This window comes from Leuciscus leuciscus (genome assembly GCF_965113295.1).
Source record: "Leuciscus leuciscus genome assembly, chromosome: 7".
NCBI lineage: Eukaryota > Metazoa > Chordata > Actinopteri > Cypriniformes > Leuciscidae > Leuciscus > Leuciscus leuciscus.
Genome location: NC_138731.1, coordinates 37,062,210 through 37,089,184, shown reverse-complemented (window position 1 = coordinate 37,089,184; position 26,975 = coordinate 37,062,210). Strand labels below are relative to the sequence as shown.

General features: G+C 35.5%; 1 protein-coding gene and 1 long non-coding RNA gene across 6 annotated transcripts in view; one reads left to right on the top strand and one right to left on the bottom strand.

The window, feature by feature from the left end:
* The window catches only part of glsb (glutaminase b), a 51,450-nt gene that overhangs the window by 12,452 nt on the left and 12,023 nt on the right, over positions 1-26,975 (top strand). For 4 of the 5 annotated variants that reach the window (XR_014207477.1, XM_082175741.1, XM_082175744.1 and 1 more), the window contains exons 2-14: positions 4,123-4,219; positions 4,594-4,715; positions 7,950-8,079; positions 8,179-8,258; positions 10,285-10,448; positions 10,557-10,615; positions 17,553-17,585; positions 17,677-17,735; positions 18,456-18,522; positions 18,820-18,870; positions 19,858-20,034; positions 21,399-21,530; positions 25,719-25,811. Coding sequence is in view for 4 of the 5 variants with exons in the window: in XM_082175741.1 (XP_082031867.1) it covers positions 4,123-4,219; positions 4,594-4,715; positions 7,950-8,079; positions 8,179-8,258; positions 10,285-10,448; positions 10,557-10,615; positions 17,553-17,585; positions 17,677-17,735; positions 18,456-18,522; positions 18,820-18,870; positions 19,858-20,034; positions 21,399-21,530; positions 25,719-25,811 (1,264 nt within the window). In the remaining variant the exon portion in view is untranslated. The remainder of the gene's footprint in view (positions 1-4,122; positions 4,220-4,593; positions 4,716-7,949; positions 8,080-8,178; positions 8,259-10,284; positions 10,449-10,556; positions 10,616-17,552; positions 17,586-17,676; positions 17,736-18,455; positions 18,523-18,819; positions 18,871-19,857; positions 20,035-21,398; positions 21,531-25,718; positions 25,812-26,975) is intronic. The other variant, XM_082175742.1, reaches the window with a different exon arrangement.
* LOC309503059 lies at positions 13,215-17,581 on the bottom strand. Its single transcript, XR_014207485.1, has 2 exons — positions 14,999-17,581; positions 13,215-14,962 (listed from the first exon to the last, which is right to left on the bottom strand). It is a non-coding gene; the product is annotated as an uncharacterized lncRNA (long non-coding RNA).

Sequence of the window (26,975 nt, the reverse complement as noted above, 5' to 3'; positions counted from 1 at the left end):
GTCAGCTAATCCATAATTTTGCAGGGCCAGGCAGGCAGTAAACATTAAAATACTTTTAGAAAATACTAAAATACTATTAAAATACTAAAGACTGATGTGATAGTATCTGTGTAAGTTTATATCACTTTGTTTTCATTTCAATTTCATGACAATGAAAAACCGACTAACCCTGTATTTTGACATGAAACATATCTGAATAATATTTGTCATAACTGTCTGTGTGCTGTCAACATGAAGGGAACGTACATCATTAAAGCATAACCAGAAGCAGAACACTTACAACAGTAGTCCCACCTAAGAAAACACGATTTATAGCTTTATTGTTTTATAGCTATAATTAACTGCTTTTATTGAATTATTCATACTAAGTGCTTGACTGTATCAATTTATATATATGTGGCCCCATATAAAGTGAGGTTTGAGTTGAAATGATTCTCTGTGGTAATTGGTTACGGCAAATTTATCAACAGCCTTTTTTTTTCTTCTTTTTTTTTACCTGAAACATTTCCTAATAATGTTCAATTATAAGGCAGGCCAAAGACAGAAATAGACCCATTTGGGGTCAGTAAAATTGCTTTTCAAATGTTTTTGAAAGAAGTCTCTTATACTCACCAAGGTGACATTTATTTGATCAAAAATGCAGTAAATACAGTAATATTGTGAAATATTATTACAACTTAAAGTAATTTTCTATTTTAATATATTTTAAAATGTACAATTTAACAACATTATAAATGTTTTACAGTTTTTACAGTCACTTTTGATTGATTAATGCATTCTTTAATAAAAGTATTAATTTCTCAGGGATTAAAGTTCTCCGTCGCTACGACAGATTTCCGTCAATTGCTGGGTTCCTGCCTGTCCTTGTCTTAAATTCACTTTTCATAAAATATGCCGTAAATATGCTTACATTTCTCAAATAGTGTAATAAATGTCTTAATATCAGTTTGAATAGGTCTTAAATTAAGGAAAGATGAGGTGTATTCACCCTGCTGAGGGGGATGTGATCAAAGCCTGGAGTGGAGCGAAAGCACGTTCCTCTCTGCACTCTAAGCATTCTGTATTTCACTCCGCTCCGAATCCACTCCGGGTTTTCCTCACACATATATATATATATATTAGGGATGCACCGATCCACATTTTTTCACTTCCGATCCGATCCCGATACCTGAATTTGGATATCGGCCGATACCGATACTATTCCGATACCAGAGCTGTGTTTGATTTAATATTATTATTATCATTATTGTTTATTTTATATGTTGCTGAAATAAACTTCTCTCAACAGGCAAGTATGAATGATATGTTATGTACGTATGTATGCATGTATGTCCCAAAAGGCAACTTGAGGTAAGTATAAGGTCAGAAAGTCAGAAAAACAGGAAATCCTGTTAACAGGAAAAATCCCATTCTGAAACCAAATATGCAACTGTAAGGGTTTCAAATTGATTGTCATGTCAATATTTATTACATTCCCAAAATGTCAAATACTTGCGTCTTGAAATATAAGAAAAGTGCAAGTGTAAACATCTTACACACACACTATCTGAAGGGTGATCCTCGCTCCGATGCAGTAACTCTCTCGATGAATGCTCGCGAATGGATTCAAAATATTCAAGCGTCCACCTAGACGCGGTAGACGCGAATTTGACGCGCTATTCGCGTTTGGTGTGAACGCACAGTAACGTGGTGCTTTTTTAAATGTTTGATTGCGTTCGTTGTGTTGTATGACGCGAGGGAGCTTTAAAGGGCTCTGAATTACAGCTTTGCAAACATTGCATTTTGCTGTCTTGCTCTGCGGTGTTTCCAGTGTGAAGTATTTCCACACAGCGGACGTTGTTGGCTAGCCGCAAAGCGTGGAATGGATTTCCTGAGCGGGGGCGTGTCTCATAACTCTGTGTCTCATTGAGCCGCGCCTCCGTTCAGGAAATCCATTCCACAGTTTGCAGCCAGCTAGCAGACTCGCCGGCGGGAATCACTTTTGGACTTTGGAGTTATTTCAGCAGACGTTAAAGCGAGCGCAGACATGACTCATGGATATCGGATATCTCAGCAGGTTGGATCGGGAAAATCCGATACGTGAATTACGCTGGTATCGGTCCCGATACCGATACTGGATCGGATCGGCCCCATCCCTAATATATATATCTCATGCCTGTGAAGTAGCCTATACGCTGAGTTTCGGTTCATTTATGAGACACGCTCCAGTTCACGTGCAGTGCAATATCGTGCCGGCGCCTCCATATCCTGATTATATTGTCTGCTATATTTGCTTCTCATTTATTAAATCTAGGCAATTGGTTGATGAGACATCGATTAAAATTAAGATACAATTTATACAAAACGAAATTCACTTTAAAGAAAGGTTTTATACTAAACAAAACTTAATGAAGTGGTCAAAATCATGTCTGACCCACTCCATATGTCTCCCGATATATTGCGCATCTAATGATCCTATCTTACTCATCATGCTGTTCACTTTTCATATAATCAACATAGATAAAATAAAAAAATAACATTATATTTTTTATTTATAATGGCTTGGTTAAAAACATAGTTTGTGATATTAGCTCACTTTTCGGCAAAAGCTCTGTTGACTTGTGTTAAAGTTATGCAAATGGTTAATTATTTGTATGACTACATCACAAAGAGTCAAGTCTTGTAAAAGCATTAGATTGAAAACATTGAAACTTCATAAATTATGTAAATAATAGAAACGCATTTCAAAACGGCCTTCCTTTAAATGCAGATGTTCTTTTGAGTATTTCATTTGTGAAGGTAAAGCATGTACTCACTATACTCCTAATTACAAGAAGAAAAACCTGATCTTAAACTGGGTGAGTGACGGTATGTGGAATGGAGTTTGGCCGAGGAAAAATTTTCAGTCAAAATGTTTTTCTTTTGCTTTAACCCCTGATTTCTTGAAAACCACTGTACAGACCCCAACTTCTAAACAGTATTTATACGATCTGTTTTCAAAAGAAGCAAAAGCAACTGAATTTAGTACATTATACATCATGAAAGGCTATTGATTATGTTTTATCAGCATTTTAAGTTTGTCATAATTGATTGTTGTATGTTTCTCATTCATTCTGCATGTTTTTCTCTCCCCCATTGCTCTGCCTGCTGTTTGTTTGTGTGTAAGTATGATTTGAATCGTCACTTCCAATCTTTCACCTCTAGTCTACAACTATATCAATCCTTTCTCAACATCTTTCTTTTCTCTCATAATCCTCACAAATGAACCCTAGTGATCAAAACCACCGTTTGTCAGTACCATATCCATGAAACCTTTAGATGTGTCCTCAAATAAAATGCATTCAAATGAAACATAAAATGAATAGAGCTAATAGAAATGAAGTTTGGGAAAGGACAGTTGTAGTTTAGGAAATGTTATTAGTGTGTGGTGTAGTGGGAAAGTGCTCTGTGAGAGGATGTTTTGGTAGGAAATACAGTCCTGGCCAGACTCTGTTGTGGCTCAGTGCCACAGCAGCTTACGCAGAGCTCCATTAGACTCAAAGCCATCTAAATGTGATAATGCAACGACTCTTAACGGCTCTAAGTTAGGTCGGCTCCATAGACTGTAAAAAATAGGTCGGCTCTTAATAGAACTTGGCAAAAGTGAGTCTGACTCTGCACTCCTGTGTTGCACAATGCTCATGTGTGTTTGCATTGCAGATGACCTGTAACATGATCTTTGTAGATATCAGCAGAGTTAGAATATACGTGTTGTCATATTTTCATGGAAACACAAAATAGACATTTTATTGATAATTAACTAATAATAATAAATGATTATATTTATTTATTACATATTAAATTGGCTATTTAAAAAATATATGTATATGTCCTGTCCCAAGGAATTATTTCAAGAAATATCATTGGCTTTTTAACTCTTCACTGACTGATTCCTTTTTCTGTTAAACTTTGTTGCATGGCTCTGTTTCTCTCCAATAGGTTTTTCTCTGAATTTAACCCCAATTAACCAAATATTATAGTGTTCAAATACACTCCAGGCTGACATAATATGTCATATCCTGTGACTGCAGTTTCTGTCATGGTAAAGGTCATTTTCTAAAGTCAGATCACTCAGTGCCAATGCTCTTTTCTCTCTTGTCCCAGGAGAAGGAAGGCTGGCATTCTGCCCAGCTTGGAGGACCTGCTGTTTTACAGTATTGCCGAAGGCCAGGAGAGAATCCCAGCTCACAAATTCATTACCGTGAGTGACAGCACTCCTCTTTACACGTTTAAATGCACAGGGATAGATATTATCGTCTGTAGCATGTTTTGTTTACATCTCCTGCTAGTAGGTCAACTGTTCCTTGCAATAGTATGACCGAAGGGAGGACTGATGGGGTCAGTGTGTACAGTTACTGATGTGTTGTTGCTGTTATCAGCGCCTCTAAATGGGGCACAGAGCCATATTTTATTACACCAAGGCTATTTTATCTAACCTAGCTGACAAAGGATGTTTGATAAGGACCCACTGATAAGAGTGTTTTGATTGATGATAGTAATAAATAATGGCATTGAAAATGAGCTGTTAACTCTTATTTGTGCTCATGGAAATGTCTTGATTATGTGTGCATTCAGGCATTGAAGGCCACTGGACTTCGAACGGGAGATCCGCGGCTGAAGGAATGCATGGACATGTTGAAAGTCACCCTCAAATCCACGGCAGATGGCGTAATGCTGGACCGACATCTGTTCAAAAAGTAAGTTGACACTGTTTTTAATGTGCTGTAGTATATTCAGGTTATATGCACTGGAAATTTTGCTGGCCTGGAATGATTAGGAAAATATATTTAAAAAATAGCATTGAGCAGCTCTGATTGTGTGTACACTACTGTTCAAACGTTTGGGGTCAGTAAGATTTTTTCTTAAAGTGTTGTTGAAAGACATCTCTTATGCTCACCAAGGCTGCATTTATTTGATAAAAAAATAAATAACAGTATTCTAAAATATTATTACAATTTAAAATAACTGTTTTCTGTTTTAATATATTTCAAAATGTAATTGATTTTGCTGGGTTGATTCTGACTCAGATGTTTGAATTTGTGAAATATCATCTTTCATCATACCCTAATTAAAAACGGCTTTGACCAGGATGAATGTCGGTGCAGGTTCAGGCTGGTTTTGCTGGTTCAGTGCTGATCTAGCTGGTGGATAATAGGAAAAATTTGATTCGACCAGCATGAATTTAGTTCTAGTAGAATCTAGTTGATCATCAAACCAATTCTTCAGATGTTTAAGAAGTCAAGCACATTGCACACAGTGTATATACTACGTATTATGTACTGCAGAACTATTAGTATGATCATATAATTGCACCTATCAGTACTATAACTATATTTAGCCCAAATGCAGTTTCCCTGGTGAGAAAAAAGGTGAGAAATTATTCATTTCTCAGCTAAAATAATGCCCTGCAGGTGATAAGAGAGAGAGAGAGAAAAAGTGCTTTCTCCTTACAAGGTTTTGTTTAACAGGATTCTGCTTGAAACTGATGACTCTGTGTGGACCTGTCTGCTGACAAACACATCAGGATTTTATAACAGTGCACACACATTTAGATTATACACATAGGTGATTGATTGCATATATTATACTTTGCATAAGAGTTGTGGTTGATGGGCGGCAAGTTGCATCTTATTAGCGCCTTTCACACATCGTGTTGATCCTGGGAAATTGCCAGAACGCCTTCTGTGTGAACGCAAGCACAACCCGGGATCGATGCCGGGTTGGGGACCTAGTAACATTGCCGTGTTCAACGCGCGCTGTTTGAACAAAAGCCGTAATCAATGCCGTGTCGTAATGATGACGTTGGACGATCGTTCAGTAGCTAGTGAAACGGTACGTAATGCGCTAGTTTATGATCGAATCAGAGAAAAAAGTGCACAAGCGTTGTTTCTCGAGAGAGAAATCGCAGCTCATAAGCAAACTTAAGACGCTGCTGAGACATTACGTCACATCGATGTCACGTGTCTTTACGGGATTTTTACGGGTTGTGTGTGTGTGTGTGTGTGTGTGTGTGTGTGTGTGTGTGTGTGTGTGTGTGATGAACGCACTTCTCTGATTCCGGAAAATCACTGGCAGTGTGAATGAACCAAAATCAAACGAACCCGAGTCAAATCCCGGGTCACTTTATCCGTGTATTTTTCGGAATCTCTGTGTGAAAGGGGCTATTGATAGTTAGTAATCGCTGTCTTTTGGCAACACAAGCGATCCCTGACAATCTGCTCCCCCTAGCTTTGTGTCAATCTTCTGGCATGATCCATAAACACCTCCCTCCATAACCAGCCTGACAGATGTCTGTTTTTCAGCTTTTACCGCCCTGGTCGATCTGTCTGCCACTGACAGCTTCATTACAGACTGAAAAGATAGATGCAGTGGTGTCAGCTTGTAGAGGCTTGATAGATTATGGCAGTGAGTGACCTTGCATGGCGATCAAGGCAATACAGAGACAGAGAGAGACGATATAGGCCTATAGAGATAAATACAAAGATTTTATAAAAACATTTGACTGACGTGTGCAGTAGGAAATGTTAAAAAAAGAAACGTGACTTAGCTGCGGTTATTAAACCAAATTCATGTATTTATTCCGATATGTGTTAATGTGAAGCCTAGACCACTGGGACGAAGAAAAGCCATCGAAATAAAAAAACAAGTACAAGTACTTAATGAGTGAGTGCATCTTTAGTGAAAAATTGCAGGCATGATACAGTATATAAGGCTCAGACACTGCATACACCTGCTGTTTTTTTTTATATATAAATTAGTAAATTAAACAGTTTGTGAAACATTAAATTCAAACAGTAATGTGCTGCATTTTTGGCACAAATACTCATTACATTACATGTTTAATTTATTTTTGGTGTCCAATTATGATCTTGAAGGAAAAAACCCCCAGAGGATTTCACATTTTGAAATCGAATATTCTGTAAAAAATGATTCATTTATTCTATTAAATAATGAATCAAGAAAAACTGTTCCAAATATGTGATCTTTTACTTTCACTCTGGAAAAGGAAGAAGTCAAGTTGGGCTCCATTGCATTGTGGGATATAGTACCTACCGCCATGTGCTCTGATGTACGATGCACATTTTTGTAAAGGTGGTTGGATATCCAGGTTTTCTATGACTACAGATTGTATATATTGTGCACTGTATACATACTGCAGAAATAGTAGTATGCTATTCCAAACATATTGGTTGCTCTCTAGCTTCTCCTGCCCTACAGATACAAATAATAGATTATCTTTTGAACATTCACAACCACATAAATCTGAGCAGCAGCAGCACAGTGCACAGCTATTTTGGGCTTGTCTGTCTGTTCAGGGACCTTGGTGAAGCAACTGAACCAATATTTCAGAGTCCAGACACAATCTTAGGGGACGTTTGAGTTTATGATGCCTGTGAATGCTGTACTTTTCTCTGCTGCAGTGGAAGTGAATCACCCAGCTCTGTGAAACCAGCCATGGCTTCCTCTCTCACGCCGTAGATGTTTTGACATTTTACAATGAATCTTTCATCTTTCAGTGGGAAATATGCACTGGAACAGATTCAGCGTTTTTCTCCTCTACATTTTGATCAAATTGGAAATAAACATTTAGCTTCCTGAGGAGGGAGTGTAAGCGATTGCTTCGAGAAAGAGTTTTTCTAATGTGTGTTGCATTGATTCTTGAGGGTTGTAATTCATACAAAAGTGTTCACTTTTATCATTTGTCTCCCTAAAATGCACAACTTTGATGGCATAAATTAGCCAGTTTATGCAGATTGGTCATATAGTGGAGTTAATAGTTGTCTAATTTAAGTAACAAATTAATCTCAGTGTATAATTACCCGGGAAAAAATTACACAGATAGACAAAAATACATACTTTCCCCCATAAATACTGAGCAAGCCACTAGTAGGTATACATTCTTCAGCTCTGTGTACTCTTTGTTTCTTCAGGTGTGTCCAGAGCAACATTGTTCTCCTAACCCAGGCCTTCCGGAAGAAGTTTGTCATCCCTGATTTCCAGACTTTCGCCTCCCACATCGATACACTTTATGAGAAAGGCCGTAATCTTTCCGGGGGTCTGGTAAGATGAGAGAAATGGAAATAATAACACTTCAACTAAAATGTTTTTTTCTACTTGAGACAGCCTTTGTTTCTGCTCACTGCTTTCTTTTGATCACAGGTTGCTGACTACATTCCCCAACTTGCCAAATTCAGCCCAGATCTGTGGGCCGTTTCCCTTTGCACAGTAGATGGACAAAGGTATGAATCCTACACCTTCATCTACTGACAGGAACTACTTGTTTTAGCATGAGATTTAGATTATTTTAGGTTCATCTACTTATTTTAGCATCATCTACTGAGATCAATGAATGGTTTCACTGCATTTGTCACTAAAAAAATCTTTGAACTGCAGTTGTAGCATTACAATTTTCATATTTCAACAAACTTTGATAATCAATTTGGGTATTTATTGACCAAACCACTTGAACTGCGCTATCACTCACCATTCACTATGTACATTATGACATGTACCGGAAATACTTCATAAAAATTGGTCACAAAACCATCAGATAAAGTGGCTGCTAATCTTATCATTCAGTAAATGCTCCAATATTCTCCTGGACTAGTCATCCAGTGGAGAAAAAACATGCTAAATGTTAAGCCTCTTATGTGAGAATCATTGATAACAGGACTATAAACTCACAGTAATTAATGATTCCCTCAATATTTAGACCCGTGTGTCATGGTACATCCTTTGATCTGTGATAATAAGGACATAGATATAATATGTTTTACCCCATTCTATAGAATTTGTTGTAAAGATACATACGTTGCCTGCATAGCTCTGTAGTGATTGCTATGGCCATTCACCTGTTACACAGTAACTAGCTCTTTTAGTCAACAACACTGCCAGAGCCTTGACCTATTGACAGAAGACTTCACTTTGTTCTTTTCTGATCTTTACACAAAATTTAACAGCTTCAAAGTTGTTTACTAAATGAAATAAATATAAAACTACATACAACAATAGCTCATAATCTGAAATGTGTTATAACACATTCACAATTTGAATTTCACAACAACCCCAAAAAAACAAAACAAGACCGATAACATGATCAATGTATATTGACAGGGTTTATCCTGCATTGAAAATACTTTGGCAGCTGCCAAAATGAATCTTTATCCCGCCAAAGATTTATCAGATTTTTGAGTGTGACCATATCTGGTGTTCTGCAGTACCGGTGCTCCCGTGAGTGTTTTATGTAAGCACTCTGTACAGAGCGTCAAAGGTTTCTAATTACAACGTGTTTTTGCAGCTTTGAGCTTTGTAGCCAATCACAAACATCTGACAAATATCCGTTGAGTGTGTGAACGCAGTGGCCAATCAGATTGTCAGAATCCGCTCAACACAGCTGAGTTTGTCTCGGCAGGAGTTCTGCACGCTCGCGAATCCTTTCATTATATAATATTTATGTCCTTTCATATATACGTTTTCCTTATACAAACTATAAACACGATGTCACTAAGATATTCATTGCATAGCATAGAGAGCTTCATTGATTATAAGGAGTTTTCGCAAGAGTGCGCCTCGCGTTATTGACAGCTTCAGTGATTACTACACATTGTAAAGTTTCTGGTTTGACAACCGTATTTAAATGCGTGATTGAATCCGATTGACAGTGATGACCATCGCAATGGACAGAACAAAACAATCTGATACTGTATGTCAAATGATCTGTGCATTAAGCCTTGGAGTGTAAATGCTAAATAATAGACCTGCCACTTTTTCTTTGTTCATTTTATTTCTACTGTAACTTTTTAAATCAGTCACTCAGGGACTTTTTACATATACATTTACAGATTTTTAAATATAAAATGATTCTAAGCACTTTGTTTTATGATCTCTCCAGACAGTGATTATCTTTTATTTCATGAATAAATACTGTAGGATAAGTTTGCATTTTTGAGGGGTATTATTGTCAGTACCGGGCTTGCAGTTCACATGCGTAGGGTACTTTGTGTGTGGATTTTTGACCCTAGGAAAACCCTGATTGACACCACTTACTATTTTAGCATAATAAATAATAATAAAAAAAGATGTTTTTTTTCTCATTGTATTTAGAGAGAGTGAAAAGAGAGGCGTGTTTGTCAGAACATCTTCATATCATGGTAGAATCACAGTGTGGCCTTTAGGTTCAGCTTCCTTTTATTCTTTTGTTTGTTTGCTTATGTGGACCATAGGATGATATCTCTGGTTTTGATCTCTGTTTACTCCTTTACACAGACACACAGTGGGTGACACTAAAGTGCCATTTTGCCTGCAGTCGTGCGTGAAGCCGCTCAAGTACGCTATTGCCGTGCACGACCACGGCACTGAATATGTGCACCGGTTCATTGGGAAAGAACCCAGTGGCTTACGCTTCAACAAGCTCTTCCTGGATGAAGACGGTAAGAATTATAACCATCAGCTTACACATGACTGCTTGCTTCTATAATCAGGGAACAGTGTCTGCATGTGTAACCCTAAGGAACATAAGAAATGTTATTTTCCCACAGAGAAACCCCATAACCCAATGGTGAATGCTGGTGCAATCGTGTGTACCTCTCTCATTAAGGTAAGCATCTTCCACTTGTTTTTTATTTCATTTTCATGTTAGTAATTGTTTTTGACTACTTCTCCTAACTGTACTCACATTTAGCTAATTTGATTTGGCCAGAACAGACTATTTGGTATTGGCCAAATGTTGTTGATAAAGGTTACATGTGCAGTAATGATATTTAGAGGTTTTGGTTGTAGTTGTATTTTATAGACTGTATGAATAATTAATTGTGAGCAATGCTGCCTAGACTAAGACCAACTGATCATCAGTGTGTATTTTAGGTGCTTCTTGTATTTTCTTTGTTTTAATTACTGTACACAGTACACCTACTCAAGGCCTCCACTTTCATTTCAACTACAATAAGTGGAGATCATCCTGTTTTCAGGACCATTATTGTTAGAAGTCTGTTTGCAATGAATTTCAAGTAAAATTCATCCAGACTTTCTATTCTCCACATTTTTTACACCCTCTCTTGTCACTTGGGCTGGGCGATATAACAAAAAAATATATAACCTTAGAAATATATTGTATTTCTAAGTTTAGTTTTATATAAATTAGGCATTTTTTGAATGTTTCAGAAAAAGGCCCCAAGAGTGATTTACATAAAACTTGCACAAAAAATATGTTCTAATTTAGTATATATTTTGTTAAATTATTATTATTATTTTTTTTGTAGATCTTTCAAGAAAAAAATAACTACATTTTTATTTTCTATTAGGGCTGTCAAAATTAACGCATTAAAAATATTGATCGTTATATGAACCATTCAAATACGATTAAACCATTCAAGCTTGATAAGACTGTGCAGTGTTATTTTACATTTAATTACTTTATTTAATTTCTGTAGCTATATTTCCTTTCTGAATATTACTGTTAGACCTACAAAATAGCACTGTTTACATACATACTATAGGTCAAAATCAATGAAAACAATATATTTTTTTTGTGACTTGGCCAGTGAAAAAATCAACCAGCCCGACTGAGCCAGTGGAAAAAAGTTTTAAAAGTATCGATTTGGCACTGGTATCGAAAAAAAACCTCAAACAATACCCAACCCTAATCCTAAGTGTTGAACCTTGTTATATTAAATGCGCAGCCGAATTTTTTTATATGTTTATGTAAAGATTAATAAGGGGCTTCAGGGTAGTTCTAGGAACTAGCAACCAGGATGGTTCCCCGAGAACTAATTGTTCCCCTAGGAACATTTTCCTGGTTTCATTCGCACCGCCAGTAAGAACTCTGAAGTTATGTAAGCCACGTTTGTTTTCTCCTTAGTGTAAAGGTTAAGAGGCCAATCTATTAATGTTTTCCATGTTCGTAGAGTTAGTTTTTGGAGTAAACATATAGGCTATAATCTGTGTGTTTACACAGCTTTTTTTAAAAATGGCGGGTACTGGTGTTTTGTGTGCGTTCGCCCAATCAGCGTATACTAATGGCACTGGTAGTTCCTATAGTGCTGGTTTAGACCCTACTCTGAAGTAGGAGCTAAATTAGTTCCTCCAAAAGGAGTTCCTAGAACTAAAATCATTCCTATTTCCTGCAGTGCAAACACGCCAAAAAACGGGTACTTCCGCCAATAGTTCTAGGAAGGTTACATGCCCTTACGAAAAAAAGTATACTTCAAGTTCATTTTATGAAGTATACTTGAGTAATGTTCAAGTATTTTTAAGTATACTTTATGTAGTAAGTATACTAATGTCAATATGTACTAGTAGTAAACTTGTAAGTGTACTATTTTAATACCGCTTGGGACTAAATTGGCCCACTTGAAGTATATAAAAGTATATGTACAAGTATAAAGTTTACAGTAGTAAACTTTAAGTGCACAACTAGTTCATAATTATGATTCTCATTTGTACTGCAAGTGAACTTATGAGTATACTAGTACTTTACTATTTTAATACTTGTAGCAACTTTGAAGTATACTCTCAGTAAACTACTAGTTTAGTAGTTTTATACTACAAGTTTTCTTTTAATGTACTCTCAGTAAACTACTAGTTTAGTAGTTTTATACTACAAGTTTTTTATACTTGAAAATACCTTTAACTCTACTTTAATTTTAAAAACATTTTATTAGCTTCATGCATCCTTTTTTATCAACACTTGAATGTCAGTAAGTTTCATAAAGGCAACATTTTAAACAAAATAGTTGAGAAAATCACATTTTTGTCAAAGACTACGCCTTGATCAGATCCAGAACGATGATCAAAACACAGGTGGAGTAGATCGAGTCCAACACCCCCAAAGCTTCACAGTCGTTTTCTCTTCATGGGTTAGGCCTACGCTTCATTTCATTTGGAAACATTAAGCAGTTTTGATTTACAAGCTGTTTAATGTTTGATATTACATTATTTTACATTTGAATGAGCAATCTTCTATCACTTGTTTCAGCTTCTTCTCCTGTGTTTCGATCCGGAGAATCTGTACTAGAAGATGTGTCATAGCGCCCCTTACCGTATACCAGTGAAAACATGGATAGCTGGAAAATTCAGTCAATGGTGGGGAAAAGTTTAATTAAAGTAAATATGTACACTACCAGTGGACTAGCCTACACAAAAATTCAGATACGCAGAATTAGAAACATATCTGTTTTATATCAATATTTTTATCAATATTTTCAAACAAAGTTTCATAAGACTGTATATGAAAAACGTATATTTAATAGGCTACTCAATCAAAAGAGTTAACACAACTACAAGCCAAGTATACTTTGAATAATTAAAATTTTAAGTATATCTCGATCAAAAGATTAAGTAAAAGTATAGGCCAAATATACTTGAACTTTTCTCTCAGTATAAGTCAAGTACACTTAAGTGTAATTAAGTATATTTTTGAGAAGTATATAAAATGTAGACTGAAAGTATGCTTTCTTCTTTTTAGTTGAAAAGAAGTATACTAATAGAACACTTGAATAAACTTATTTTCCATGCTTATTTTATTTACTCTATAAGCTATTCCACCCGAACGTTTGTTACTATATAAAGCTGAACATGTTAGTTTATAAGACGGTGTGTAAAATTATGTTTTTAAAAAAGTATTTAATAAGCTACTCAATCAAAATAGTAAACACAAGTACAAGCCAAGAATACTTAGAATACTTAATTATACTTTTAAGTATATCTCGATCAACAAGTATCTAGGCTAAATATACTTAGACTTTTCTGTCAGTATAAGTCAAGTATACTTGAGTGCAATTTGAAGTATATTTCTGAGAAGTATATAAAAAGTAGACTGAAAGTATACTTTCTTATTTTTAGTTTAAAAGAAGTATACTAATAGAACACTTGAATAAACTTCTTTTTCGTAAGGGTAGGTATGTTAAAGCTGTTAAATGTTATGCTACATTTTTTTGCTACTTAAGACACTTTCAAAACATTTTCATGAAACTTTACATTAAAATTGATATGATATTCACAGTGTTGCTTGATTTTTTATATCACCATGAAAATCATTGCAAGTATATTGTGAATATCGGATATATCGCCCATCCTTAAAATGCATCATATTACATATTTAGAGTAGTGGGTTTATGAAGCCTGGCTGGTATTTCTTGTAGTTGTTTGCACCTTTTGGTTGTGTTTGTGTGTCACAGCTGATATACCTTGGTCTTTTATGTGTTTTGGTCCATGTGCAAACACTCAAGACAAGAAAAACACTCCAGCTGGGTTAATAGTGGTTTTGTATTGCCTTGAGTTGACACTCTACAATATGCTCACAGTTGAGCCCTTGTATACAGAATGCATGTCTATGTTTTATGCAAAGTTATAATTTCAAAACAAAACACACATACAAATGCACATACACGTTTCCAGAAGGCTTTTCCAAGCTGGGTAGACAGGAGCTATTGTCATTCTCTGCTTCGACAGGTTTGCATAAGAGAAATTATTCAAATTTGTATGCATTTATGAGGGCTGTCAATTTAACTTGTTAATTTAGTCCAGTAAATCTTACAAAAATAATCTACTTAGTGTCTAGTGCTGCTTTTACGTGGAAAAATGCTGTAATTGGACAAAGCAAGCCTATCTCGACTGCAAAATGGAAATAAAACAAACAATACATTGACTTCTAAAGTTATCTTTTGTAATGTCTTTAAAATATTTTGTTTATCTTCATTTGGGGGCTTTTCTCAGCAAATATGGGTAATATGCAATTTTATTCATTCATTTGTTGCAAACCATGTAATAATTTTTATTAAAATTTCAATTGACAGCCCTAGAATTTATTTGAACCCAGCACCAATTGACACATTAAAAGGATGCACCATCACTCTGCGTGATGAATGTCCGGCATCCTGTAAACTGAAATTCAGCCTCACATCTCCCATCAAACCTAAACTCAACCATAGTGATTGCTCTTCCCATACTGTTCACCTGTGAATGATAGTGGTGTGACACAAACTGTCTTTCACCCCTCTGATGTGTTCTGATAGGTCAGTGCTGAATGTAAGTCGTGCCTGTCGGGTTCCTTTGCACCTAAGTAACGCATGACATCATTTCCTCCCCTTCCTTTCCAAGTCCTTGAGCACCGCCATGAGCGTGTACTAAAAGCGTGTGATATGCTGTTGAAGGCTCTGTGTGCTGTTTTATGTTGTTGCATATTTTGCAGACGTAGGATCTGTGGGATTTTTTGACCACTGCTGCAGGTCAATGACGTTGGTAATTTTTCCTTTCCATTTTTCCTCCCTCCCCATGAACAAGCCTGGATACTAAAATATCAGTAGTGTCATTGTGTTTCTTAATAAGACGGCCACTGCATAAAATAGAGCATCTGTGCAGGACCAAACGATCTTTAGTGCTGGAAGCTACTGAAGCCCACAGAGGCCATGCATTATTTTATTCTGAATTTTTTCTTGAGGGCTTGATAAAAAATAATGATGCATGGCCTTTGTGGGTTTCTGGAGTACACTGGGTGCAGTACATTCAGCATTGTTTCATACAGCTTTTTCCCTCTTGTAAGATATGTGCAGCAGGGGTGTAAAAAGTACAAAAAGTGTGTGCTTGCATTAAATTATTGGCACTGGGACTTTTTTAAATTGAGTAAAAAATTTATTATACAATATAAAAGTTTCTACATTTAATTGTAATTAAATATTAAACAGAATAAAGAAACAAAAGCAACCCATATAATATTTTTTTTTTAGTTTTATGACTTTTTGTAATGCTCAAAAAGATTTTGTATGACACAGTTGTTTTCTATTATTTATATTTGTGTTATTTTATTTTTTCATATAAAGGTGCTTTCAAACATGCATATTGTAAAACATTTTATACAAATAAATGGGATTGAACCTTTTAGCAAACCATTGAAATTAGCAGCATAGCAGTATAGAGTATAGCAACAACGGTTCATCTTCAAATTAAATTGCTTTAGGTGTCATGGCTTCTGATTACATTTTAGACTAAAATAGATTTAATTGGCTGAATAAGTATAAAATATTGTACTTAAGATTAATTTAATATACAAAAATGCAATTTATTGCTGTGATGGCAAAGCTGAATTTTCAGCAGCCATTACTCCAGACTTTAGTGTCAACGGTCTGGACCTGTTCCGCGACATTTTAGGGGCGTGAAAATATAAGTGTCCCCATGATAACAGCCCAGATAACAGCATGCATCTAATAAATTACACATTCAAGAACATTGTGCAAGTCTACTGCAACAATGGCACCTTGAACTTCACAAACTTTTGAAAAAACAAGAATTTACTTGATCCCGATAAGCGCTCATTGTCACAGTTGTAAACAGGACGGCTTTCTTCTTCCATGAGGGGGTTTGGGCAGACCGTTAAAGAGCTCGACACACACGTCTCCCAGAAAACCTTGAGAATTCGACCAATCAGATGTTGACTTCGAAACTCCTGAAGTCTTTCCCAGTTTGTTTGCCATATGCATCAGACGGTCAGCCAACGGTCAGTGGACGGGATGTCCCATCTGAGGCTCAGAGGCTGAGACTACATGATCCTTCAGAAATCATTCTAACATGCTGATTTAGGGCTCAAGAAACATTTATTATTTATTATAAATATTGAAAACGGTTGTTCTGCTTAATATTTTTATGGAAACAATGATACATTTTGTTTAGAATTCTTTGATGAATAGAAAGAATAAAAAATCATAACAATGTAAAAGTCTTTACTGTCAGTTTTGATCAGTTTAATGCATGCTTTCTGAGTAAAACTATTACTTTCTTTCAACAACTACAAAAAAAAATCTTACCCCAAACTATTAAACAGTAGTGTATATAGAAATGTAATTGAGTAAGAATACTATTTTAAGTGATTAAGTGCAATTATTTGAGTACTTTACACCCCTGATGTTCAGCAATCTAACAGACGATCAAATAACCACATTAGTCAGTGTTCATTAATGGCAGTAATGTTATCAAGCTGAATGGTTCTTAGCTCTTTGCATTCATTTGATGGGTGTCTAAACCCACACTCAGTCTGGCAGGAAGCTGTAGGTTATTGGACACTGATCCACACTCACTCAGAAACGCATCAACACACAATGCACAGATCCTCCTCACACATCAACTTAAGATGTTACCAACCCTGCTGATTCACATCCACTCTGGTTTTTGACACACTTCTCTGTTTGGCCTACAGGTCTTCATGTACATGTTTAACTCCAGTGTTCGCTCTGTAGCGGTTCATCATCATTTCCTTTGTAGAGCATAACAGTACTTTACTGTAGTAAACATGAAATGATTATTATCCTCTTATTGATTTCTAACAACAGACTACTAACTGATGATTTTAGCGTTGTACTGGTAATATTTAAGGAATGAAATTATCAATATGAGTTGGTTACTCTTCTGATAAATTTTTTCCCCATTATGCTATTTTGAAAATTGATTTTTATCTATTTTAATGTGATTTATTAGAATAGAAGTATAACACTCAATGAGGGCAAAATATTTGTACATGTCTTTTATTTCTTCCCTCTGTTTTTCAGCAAAGAGCAGGCAATGCTGAGAAGTTTGATTATGTGAGTCAATTAACAAAGGACTACAATAAACCTTTTCACAGCAGTTGTTGTTTTTGGCTTTGATTAACCTATTCTGATTTCTCTTCTGCAGGTCATGAACTTCTTGAAGCAGATGGCAGGAAATGAATATGTTGGTTTCAGCAATGCCACGTATGTTGAGCTACAAATTCTGTAGATGTGATCATAGATCATACAGTCAAAATAAGTAGTCCTCTTTCAGTTTCTGTTTTTATGTAATGCATAATTTGTAGGGCTGCACAATATATCGAAATTAACGAAATATCGCAAATGTATATATCGCAACAGCTTGCAATAACTGGGGTCATGAACAAAAGACAAAGAGAAAATCACTCACTGCTCTTGGCTAAATAACTTTTGTAGCTTTAATAAGAATCAGTATATATTTAATATATATAATTAATATTTAATCACATACAGTGAAAACTAAGCAGTGTTTTATTTTTAACATTTGTTAATTCAGTTTCTGTTTATAAACCTAATGTAGGCCTTCCTGAAACCCTAAACCCTGTGGTTTACACTGATGTTAAAATAACACTTCTTATGCTACAGTAAAACACTGCTGTTCACTTTCAGAAGTTGTAGGGATGTTTTCTTGTCACAAAAAGAATGTGAAACACGTATGTAGGTTATATAATTTTAAAGATATTTTAAAGATAATTTAAGTTTCTTTAACACACTTTAAGCATTATCATATCGAATATCACATTAGTTATCGCATATCGTTATCGCATTAGTTATCGCATATCGCATTTTTCATCAATATCGTGCAGCCCTAATCATTTGCATGGTTGGTTCAATTGAAGCATCTGAATGTTTACATGATCTATCTTAAATGTTCACCTGTTCTAGATTCCAGTCGGAGCGTGAGTCAGGAGACAGGAATTTCGCCATTGGCTACTACCTGAAAGAAAAGAAGGTTAGTTCCTCGGGGCATTTTTGAGATGGTTAAGTGTCTTTATCACCCTTGATTTATTGCACCCAGCAATCCCTCTATTTCTCTCCTTCACATTTTTTCTGCGTGTTTGTATGCAGTGACTTGTTTGTCTATTTAGGGTACATTTACACGACAACTATGTACTAAAGAAATTGCATTTTTCGTGTACAGACGACACCATTGTCAAAATGATGTTGTGAAAACGGCCCCTTACTTACTGGAGTGGTTTGTTGTTTTGATCTGAATTTTGACTTTAACCTTTCGTTCTCTTGTATGCAGTGCTTTCCAGATGGCACAGACATGACTGCTGTTCTGGACTTCTACTTTCAGGTGCGTACTGAGATGACTTTCATTTCTGAGTCACTGTCGGATTGCATCATAAGAGTTATGAACTTGTTGCAAAGCATTCTGGGATTGCATTCCAAAATGTTGACATTGTAACTGAAATACACTACCATTCAAAAGTTTGTGGTTGTAATCTTTATGTCTCTTATGCTCTCTTATGTCTCTTATGCTCACTAAGACTGTATTTATTTGATCCAAAAAATGATCATATTTTGAAATATTATTTCAATTTAAAATAACGGTTTTCTGTTTTAATATATTTTAAAATGTAACGTATTCATGTGAAGGCAAAGCCATTACTCCAGTCTTCACTGTCACATGATCCTTCAGAAATCATTCTAATATGCTGATTTGGTGCTCAAGAAACATTTATTATTGGTATCAATGTTGAAAACTGTTGTGCTGCTTAATATTTTTGTGGAAACTGTGAAACATAACAGCATTTATTTGAAATAAATCTTTTGTAACATTAAAAATGTCTTTACTGTCACTTTAGATTTAATTTCTCCTTGCTGAATAAAATTGTTCATATTTTATTGAAAATATCTTACTGACCCCAAACTTTTAAACGGTAGTGTCTTCCCAGATTAATCAAAATAGTATGAAATCACATCAAAATTGAAATCAAAGCAAGAGCTTGTGAATCAGAATCAAATTAGAGACTCCCTGTTGATGCCCAGCCCTAGAACTGAAAGTTCAGGCTTAGTTTGGCATGGCACAAGCATGGCAGAATGCAGTATGGTGACCCTGTCCCTTGACTCCTATCATGTGCTTCTGAGATCATGTGGTGTGTGTAATGGGATCAGCCCAACTGATCACACACACAAACACACAAATGGTCTCATTCTTAGGTTTTTGTCACCAATAAAATCCATTTCAAAAGCTGCCAAATGAAACCTATTGAAAGGCATCCTGGCCTAATCATATTTCTTATTCATGTGTGTTTATTTGTGATTTCATCTATATGTGCAGCTGTGCTCCATCGAGGTAACTTGTGAGAGTGCTAGCGTCATGGCTGCCACGCTGGCCAACGGCGGCTTCTGTCCAATCACAGGCGAGCGTGTGCTGAGCCCCGAGGCCGTGCGAAACACCCTCAGCCTCATGCACTCCTGCGGCATGTATGACTTCTCTGGACAGTTTGCCTTCCATGTAAGTTTGTGTGCATGCAGGTTCACACATGCATAAACACACCCACTAAAAAAAAAATAGTTCACACAATACGTGTGCTAACTCACCTCCTGTTATTTTGGGGTACTATTTCACAACATAATTTGTACCTCTTTTTCTCTACATTTCACATTTTCCTTGTCATTCTTACCTTTATCTTTGTTCACAACAATATTCGAAGGACCCATGACATTCCACTTGTTTGTGAAATACTGGATGTGGATTAAGGAAAAGGATGGAATTTTAATAAATTTCTACCTGATAAAATATTTTAGAGCGTGAATTAATAAAAAAAAAATATATTTATAAAATTTTATAAAAATGCCCATGGGGTTATATTTTATTATGACTTTTATTGGACTAGACATTACACCTTTATAATTTTTCAAAAGAAAAAATAACTGTTCTTGAGGGGGTGGATTAAAATAAGAAATATCTAGCCTATATCAATGTTTTATCTCCGTTCTAAAACATTTTATGTCATCTTGAGGCCCCGCTAGAAGTAATGTATGAGAAAATTACAAAAACATACCACTCTGAAATCAGTGCTTGCAAAATCTGTGCATGAAATCCGTTCTGGACGATCCACTTGTTTGTTAACATTGTCAGGGTCTGAATCGGGCTCGGCTTGGTTTAAAATTTACGGCATCCTTAATATTTACACTAGAGAACAACTCGCAGTTATGGAGGGGTGGGACATTTCCTGAACACACGCTAAGCGCTGCCAATTACTACACACTGGGCCAGCTAACCAATCACAGCACAATTCGTATTTTGGAAGGAGGTGCTTCATTGAAATCAGCGTGTTCAAGCCAGACTGGGGAGAGAGTTCTGTGATTAATGTGAAAAATTTAAATATATATATATATATATATCTTTTTTTTTATATCTTTTTTTAACAATCAAGCATGAAACAGTATAGTTTGGGGTTCTAGTACACCCCCAAAATAAAATCAAGACTTCATAAAAGGGAATAATAGGACCCCTTTAAAGTAGACTTTTTCTTTCAAATTCATTAGACAGTTGTATCACTATAGCGCACAGTATTTCAGGACGAAACCCTGTGACTTATTCCCCAACTACTCATGGTAGAACATACGAAACTGTGGTGTGCAATAATCTTTTCTGGACAAATACACCTTCTGTATATGCTAATCCAAGCACGTTATAACATGGAATATGACAACATAACATGACAAACATAACATTAAAATAAACAACTCTATTAATTCTCAGTGAACTCACCCAGTATCTTCCAGCCAAACACGACATCTTCAACTATTATTCTAGTATTTGTTTGTATATATTTGTTTTATGTTATTTTAACGTATTTAATTTTTGTCCAGGTGGGTCTTCCAGCCAAGTCAGGTGTGGCTGGAGGTATTCTGCTGGTTGTGCCCAATGTGATGGGCATTATGTGCTGGTCTCCGCCGTTAGACAAACTTGGCAACAGTGTCAGGGGCATCCAGTTCTGCACGGTATGTGAATGTTCTTGTTTCTCAACACACCTACACTAGGGGTGGAACAGTACATGTATTCGTATTGAACCGAAACGGTACGGGCATCACGGTTCGGTGCATAAATTTACACGGAGAATACACGGTATAAAATTCGCGTGCAAATTAATTAATGTAATGCGGAACTAATGTTAGTTACGCGGGTTCTTTAGGGACACCTAATCTGTAGCCCCGCTTTAGCTCTGAAGCAGGTGGCGATGTAAAGATTGCAATGCTGAGAGAGAGAGAAAGAGAGAGAGAGAGAATTATTCAAACTGCAAAGTGTTTAAGTTACTGTTAATGAAAATTTTAAGGAAAACGAATATATTAATCTGAAATGTAGCAAATTCATTTTCAATTCATTCAGGTACAATTACCAAACATATCTTAAGGTATTTTTATTAATTTAATTAATAAACTAATTATATAAAACTATTGTCAGTGCACTAAAAATAAACTGGTTCTATGCCTTTACTTTATTTATAAAACTTATTTAAAAAATACAAGGCTTAGGTAATTTATTTTCCTTTGGTGGTACAGCCTGAGACATGCACAAGCCTTCTGCATTTGTGTTTTGCTTTTCCCTCCATTGTACCGAACTCGTACCGAACCGTGATGTCTGAACCGAACCGTGACTTCTGTGTACCGTTCCACCCCTAACCTACACACAATATAAACACTTTAATTTACATTTACATTTATGCATTTGGCAGACGCTTTTATCCAAAGCGACTTACATTGCGTAATCCTATACATTTATACATAGGTATGTGCAATCCCCTGGGATCGAACCCACAACCTTGCGTTGTTAACGCAATGCTCTTACCACTGAGCTACAGGAAAATTTCTTTTAAAAAGATCTACCCATGTACTGGAACTTGATATCTTTTTTGATGATTATCCAAGATATGCAAGGACATTAAACATGCCTTTGTGAAGAGATGTAAATATGTGCTTTTCACATGATAGATGTAAGACATGTAGGATTGGGCGATATGTCAAACATTCACAATATATTTTTATATTTATATTTATCACAATATATATTTGCAAATTTTTTTTTGGCTGGTGACATTTGGTGAAATGAAGCAATATTTATGTTTTTTTAATTATTATTATTATTATTGGTACTTATCTTACTGACCCAAAAATTTTGAACGGTAGTGTATATTTACCATCAGTATAATATATTTATTTATTTTGTAAAGAAAGGACACGTTAAATTGATCAAAAGTGACAGTAAAGTGACTTTTACATGCAAATAAATGCTGTTCTTCTTTCTATGTTCTATTCATCAAAGAGTCCTGAAAACATTTACCACAGTTTCTACAAAAATATTAACTAGCACAACTTTTTGGGGGGTTTCTTGAGAACCAAATCAGCATTTTAGAATGATTTCTGAAGGATCATGTGACACTGACATTTCTGAAGGATCATGTGACTATTTAAAAAACAGAAGTCATTTTTGAATTGCAATAATATTCCACAATATTACTGTTTTACTGTATTACTGCTTTGCTGGGCATAAAAGTCTTCTTTCAAAAACATTACAAAAATCTTACCGACCCCAAATTTATGAACGGTAGTTCAGTTTATTGCTATGTTTTGTTATTGTTTCAGTTTAGTTATTTGTTCATTTAAAAACTGTGAAAAACTGTGTGTAAAATGATAGAATATTTTTAACTAGATTTGTACAGTATTTTACAGTTAGGTTAATACATTAATATTATATTGAATTATATATTGAAAATGTCAGAGGCCTAAAAATGATAGAGATTTATTTTTTTGTACTGCTATATTGCCTAGCTGTAGTTACATATCTGCAACCAGTACAATAAATAGAATTTGTGTTTAGAAATATGCTTTGATGCTTCTCATCTATAGTTTGTCTTCTCTGTTTGCTGTATTTTTTATCCCATGATCCTGTCCTCATGAGTGGTTCCCATCGTATAACTTTGAAATGATAAGAATTTGTCAGTGTTATTTTAAGGTCTTTCTGAGAACCAGCACTGGTTCAGGGTCTGAATATCTCGACAGCCTCTCAGACCCTTGTAAAAGGTCAAGGAATCTATAATTACTCCCTGTGTGTCTTAAGGAAATCAGAGTCCATGTCTGGGACTCATTATTGGGTACAGTCTGAATCGGAACGGAACCAGAGCTAATTGGTGGATTTAATTAAAGGATGGGCAGTAAGACCAGAATTGTATATCATGGTATAAACAGTGTAACACATTTCTACAGTCTCACGGTCACAGTAAAGACTGGCTAGTCAGGGGGTCACAAAACAGCAAATGGCCGTAATATTAGACATTCAGACATTCCTGCCAACTCTTTCTTAGTTTCTAACAAATTCAGGGAGTGTTCTGAATATTTGAGCCCTTCAAATCATAGTTTATGAGGTGAAGTGCAGTTTCAAGGTCAGCTTCAAGGTTTAACTGCTTGTTACACAAACTTCAATGTCTTAAAGAATATTTCTGGATTTCTGATAGTAAAACAAAACGGTAGATGCGGCTATAATGATTAATTATAATTAAAGGTCCCGTTCTGCGTGATCCCATGTTTCAAACTTTAGTTAGTGTGTAATGTTGCTGTTAGAGCATAAATAATATCTGTAAAATTATAAAGCTCAAAGTTCAATGCCAAGCGAGATATTTTATTTAACTGAAGTTGACTACAATAAACGGCTCGATTGGACTACATCCCTCTACTTCCTTCTTTAATGATGTCACTAGAACCGTTTCTTGACTAACCTCCGCCCACAGGAATGCTCCCTCAACTCTACTGGCTACTTGCGCACTTCTTATAACTTAGGCTACTGTGTTTACTCAGCTCTTACGGTGATTTTCTGAAGTAAAACTGACGCTTCATCTTTTGTGTGATGTACAATAAACTTTATTAAACTCATCAGTACATGTTTGATCATCATTCAGACAGCAGACTTGTAGGCTATTAATAAATAATGGATACATAGCCTACAAGCAGATGACAAATACGTTATAATAACCGTAATCAAACTACTAAACCATACCTGTTTCATCTCTATACAGCACTCTGACTCTGTAGGCATTATTGTCCGACTCGAAATGAACGCCGTTACTGAGAGTTTCTGATATTATCATCATTCCGTGAGATGAATTTTTCCTGACAGACTGAGCGCGAGCTCATGAAGCTCCGCCCCCTGTGTCGTCCAGCAGCAGCTCATTTGCATTTAAAGGGCACACACTGAAACAGCTCGTTTTTCTGAGCCCCAAAAAATGTCAATTTAAACATGCTGTAAAAAATGACCTGTTGGGTATTTTGAGCTCAAACTTCACATACACACTCTGGGGACATCAGAGACTTATTTTACATCTTGTGAAAAGGGGCATAAAACGGGACCTTTAATATAACTATTATTATTTATAATAATAAACTATTATTATTTTACAAATATATTATACACAATCTATTATTATTACCAATAATAAAAATAGTTTATTAATATAAGGACTTAAAAATATTGTCTTAGCTGAAAGGCTAAAATGGTAATTTGCTTCTCCTTAGGTCCTAAGAAAGACTTTTATTTTCTTTTTTTATAGGGAATTGAAATTGAATATACAGAAATTAGAACATAACTAAAAATGTGGTTTCTCCTATCCCTGAAAATGCAGTAAAATATATTAAACTGGCGTTTCACACTTACAGTGGAAGTCTAATGGCAAGGCAACTGTAACTTTTGCCTTTGTCTAAAACAATGGACCAGTAAATCATTTCCTAATCAACATCACACTTCTTAACCTTGAAATGTCACCTTTTTATGAGGTTAATTTTGACTACATTTTCAAAACGGCTACACAAAAATAAACAACAACAAGCTAAACATAAACAAGGAACGGATACTGTTGGCACTGCTTGAAATGTCACCTTTAAAGACCATATAAAGATCACATGGACTAAATCTCAGATGACCCTGAAAACACGAACCTGAGGAGTTTAATGACATTGTGATGAAGTTTAATTTCAGCATTATGATGGTACAAAGGGCTCTAATGAAAACTTGAAATGCACTGCACAATCTCCTGGCACTAGCAGACCACCTAGAGACACTCAACGCAGACATACACAGTTGTGTGTGCGCTTTGAGCCTTTAACCTCTCAGACTGACTCCTGTGGCTTTCTGTCCTGTTGTAGGATCTGGTGTCCTTGTTCAACTTTCACAACTATGACAACCTGAGGCACTTTGCCAAGAAGCTCGATCCTCGCCGTGAGGGAGGAGACCAGCGGGTGAGTGTCCTCTTCTATTTTCCAGCCAGTCTTGCCCTCCTCACTTGCCCCATCAGAGCGTTACACCACGTCTTGTATGATTGACGGCACATAATAATTTACTTAAGACTCTGAAGCTGAGAATACTGCAGAGAAAGCTTATTTCCACTAAACACCTGATACAGGGCTCAGAGTCAGACATGCACAAACACCACGCCCCCTGCTGGAGCATTTTGACACTACATGCCTAGTTAGCTAGCTATATTACAACTCAAAGAGTTTTGTTGGTTTCGGCTGTTTTTGCTGTTCTGTCGTCTCAGTGAAGCAGCACAGCTAAAGCAGCGAGAAAAGAGCAGAATTTATTCGTCACAGTTCTCAGCTCTGCATGAGATTTTAATTTTGCATGTTGAGTGCCACCTCTTAATTTCCCATGTTTTATGCCGTTTTAGCCAAAGAGATTGGTTTTGTTTGCTTGCTTTAGTCTGCATCCTCAGATTCATAATCGGCAGGCCCAGATGGAATCTGTAGACTTTTTCCACTTTTGAAAAATCTGTGGAATGCATTTAAACATGGTAAAATGTGTTACACGTAGCTGAGAATACTCTTATCTAAAAAATAGCTAAAAAAAAAAAAGATTAGTTTAAAAATATTTAAACCTGAATACAGACCCGATTAAAAAACTTACAAAAATCAATGTAGAGACAATTTTCCTGTTGAGACAAATACAAATAAATAAAAGACCATGTATTTGAAAGATTCGTGCAAACCCAATTATTTAATAAGAAAATTAATTGTTGCAAATGAAATTTGGCTATATATATATATATATATATCAGATTTCATTTTATTATTATTATAATAATAATAATACAAAATAGTATAATATTTTACATTGAATTGTGAAATAATTAATAATATAATTAATAATACAGAAATATAGAATACATAAACTATATAGACAGATTATACATGAAGTATTTTAAATATAATAATAATAATAATATTTAAAATACTTAATGTATAATCTTATCTATATAGTTTATGTATTCTATATTTCTGTATTATTCATTATATTATTCATTATTTCACAATACAATGTAAAATATTATACTATTTTGTATTATTATTATTGTTATTATTATTATTATTATTATGATGATGTACGGCTGCACAGATAATAATGAT